This window comes from Petaurus breviceps, unplaced genomic scaffold (genome assembly GCF_028583685.1).
Source record: "Petaurus breviceps papuanus isolate PSGF00001 unplaced genomic scaffold, PetGlider_PUasm1.0 90842, whole genome shotgun sequence".
In the NCBI taxonomy this organism is placed as follows: domain Eukaryota; kingdom Metazoa; phylum Chordata; class Mammalia; order Diprotodontia; family Petauridae; genus Petaurus; species Petaurus breviceps.
Window position 1 is genome coordinate 7,659,212 of NW_027187358.1, and position 2,407 is coordinate 7,661,618.

At 51.7% G+C, this 2,407-nt stretch overlaps 1 protein-coding gene across 2 annotated transcripts in view; it reads right to left on the reverse strand.

The window, feature by feature from the left end:
• Positions 1-548: 548 nt before the first annotated feature.
• The window catches only part of SIX2 (SIX homeobox 2), a 6,394-nt gene continuing 4,535 nt past the window's right edge, over positions 549-2,407 (reverse strand). For both annotated transcript variants that reach the window (XM_069071617.1, XM_069071616.1), the window contains exon 2: positions 549-2,065. In XM_069071617.1, the coding sequence (XP_068927718.1) occupies positions 1,753-2,065 (313 nt within the window). In that variant the 3' untranslated portion in view covers positions 549-1,752. The remainder of the gene's footprint in view (positions 2,066-2,407) is intronic.

The following is a 2,407-nucleotide window of genomic DNA, read 5'->3' on the forward strand; positions in this document are numbered from 1 at the left end:
GAGAGAGAGAGAGAGAGAGAGAGACAGAGAGTGAGACAGAGAGAAAACAGTCGCAGAGACTTAAAGACAGAGACCGAGAGAGAACCCCTATCCCGTACCCATCAAACACACTCGAAAACACTCGACAAAGGGTATTGCCAGGAGACAGGGAGAAGTAGACAACTTGTCCTCTGGCCCTTCAACCTCTCCCTGAGACTATTCATTCCAGCCTCAAGCCCTAGGTTACCCCGCCATAATCAAAGACCATCTCTGCTTAGCTCCCTGCATCTCAGTTTTGGTCTCCGTCCTGTCCTCTGGAACCTACACTGGGAGGAGAATATGCCCAGCAGAGTTGGCCTGGAATGGGGCTTGTATGTGGCACTAGATCTATGACATTGCATGTGTGTGACCAGAGCCTCCTTTCTCCTCCCCCTCTTCGTCAATGATTCTGACCCTCTCCACCCCCATCTGGCTGGAGCTACAGCGGTGTCGGGGTAGGGTGAGGGGTGTGGGAGACACCAGGGACACTACAGTCCCTGGCTGACAATTAGACACTACACACAGGCGGGTTGGATTGCTTCGTGGGTTTGTCTGGATATTTTTTTTTAAGATTTCTAATTTTATTATAAAATAAAAGCAGAAATATTTTCCGAAGAACATTCACAAGAGGGTATAAACAGGGAGAGAGAAACTCGGACGGGTCACAGTAGGGGCTTGGGGGTGTGAGATTAGGAGCTTTTTTTGGTTCAATTTCACCTTCTAAAAGCGTGCTGCTCCTCCCAACCCCAGTCCGTCCAGCCGGGAAATAAGGAGATTCAGTCCAGGAGCCAAATCGCGGGAGATAAATTCCCGAGGCCGTTTATATCAGGCTTGATTTCCTTTCCCCCTTCAAGGTTAAATACGAAAATCTTACACCTTCGGTTGGGAGACCCTCTCCAGCCCCGGCGAAGTTCTCGTCTTAGAATCAACTCTCCCTCAGCCCCCGCGGCCTTGTGTCTTCTTCCTGAAGCAGGAAGATACTTAGATGATTTGGGGGATCAGATTGAGAGAGAGAGGGAACCAGGCAGAGGGACAGACAGAAATATAAAGATTGGTGATGATAATGGGGAGTGTGAGAGGGGAAGAAAAAAGACACACTCGGAGTGTACTAAAAGTCAGAAGAGACAGAATTTTAGAGAAAGCGAGAACAAAAAAGAAAGGCGGGAGAAAGCGAAGAGAGACAGAGAGGCAGAGACACACAGAGAGTGACAAAGAGAGAAAGAGACAGAGTCGTCGAGCCTCCGGGAACTAGCCTGGAAATAGTTAAAGTCCAGGCGAAGAAACAAAACTGCTGGTACCAGGACCAGAATTTATTCCCATCCCGAGTTTAAGAAACAGGCCCTAAAGATGGGGAGGGGGGAATCCACTTGGGCAAAACAACAATAACAACAACAAATATAAAGACGGTCATCCCTCTTCCTCCGGCGCTGAGCACCTCCCGGCCTCACTTGGCCCTGGCCCGACCCCTTTACGACGTCATCCCACTACTGTCCAGGGGCTTTACAGTACCTTCTCCAGTACCCGCCGCCAGCCCACCGGCCCTCGGCTGATAACGCGGCTTCTTCTCCTCACTTTGCGTTCTTTCATTTCAAAAATACAGTTTCCAATCTAATAAAACTTTTTGGAATCAAAAGAAAGGCCGGGCGGAGGGTGAGAGGGGGTGGGTATGGGGAAGGGTGGGGGCCAGAGCAGGGCGGGAAGGGAACGAGCTGGACCAGATCGCAGTTAGTGTCTCTAAGAGCCCAGGTCCACGAGGTTGGCAGACATGGGGTTGAGGATGGAGTCCTGCAGGCCGTGGTGATGTTGCAGAGGGTCTCCGCTGGGGACTGGGATAGCGCTGGGGCCTTGCGGATGACCCAAGCTGTGGAGTGGCGGCAGTCCGGATGGCGGTGGGCTCAGCAGTAGCGCGGGACTGGAGGAAGAATGGTCCGGGGTCCCCGACGGCGTCTTCTCGTCTTCCGAACTGCCCAGCACTGACTTGCCGCCGCCGTTCAGGGTTGTGGCAAGTGGATTGTGGCTGTTGGAGTTGGAGTTTTCGTTGTTTTCCCTGAAAGAAGGGAAAGGGGTGGGGGGGGGAGGAGGGAGCAGAGTGGAGAATTATTTGAAGGAGTTCTTTACAATCCAGTCCCTGGAAAATTCTGACTGGAACCAGGTGCTTTGGACTGTCTTAACACATTCCCACTGCGTGGTCTTTCTTCCTGATAGTGTTCTCTGGGGTATTGCTCCAAACTCTCTCCCATGTCTCTCTGCTGGTGTTCTCCGGTGTCTCTCCCCTATCATCCTGCTCTCTAAGGTGTCATTCTGTGTCTATTCTCTCTCTCTCTCTCTCTCTCTCTCTCTCTCTCTCTCTCTCTCTCTCTCTCTCTCTCTCTCTCTCTCTCTCTCTCTC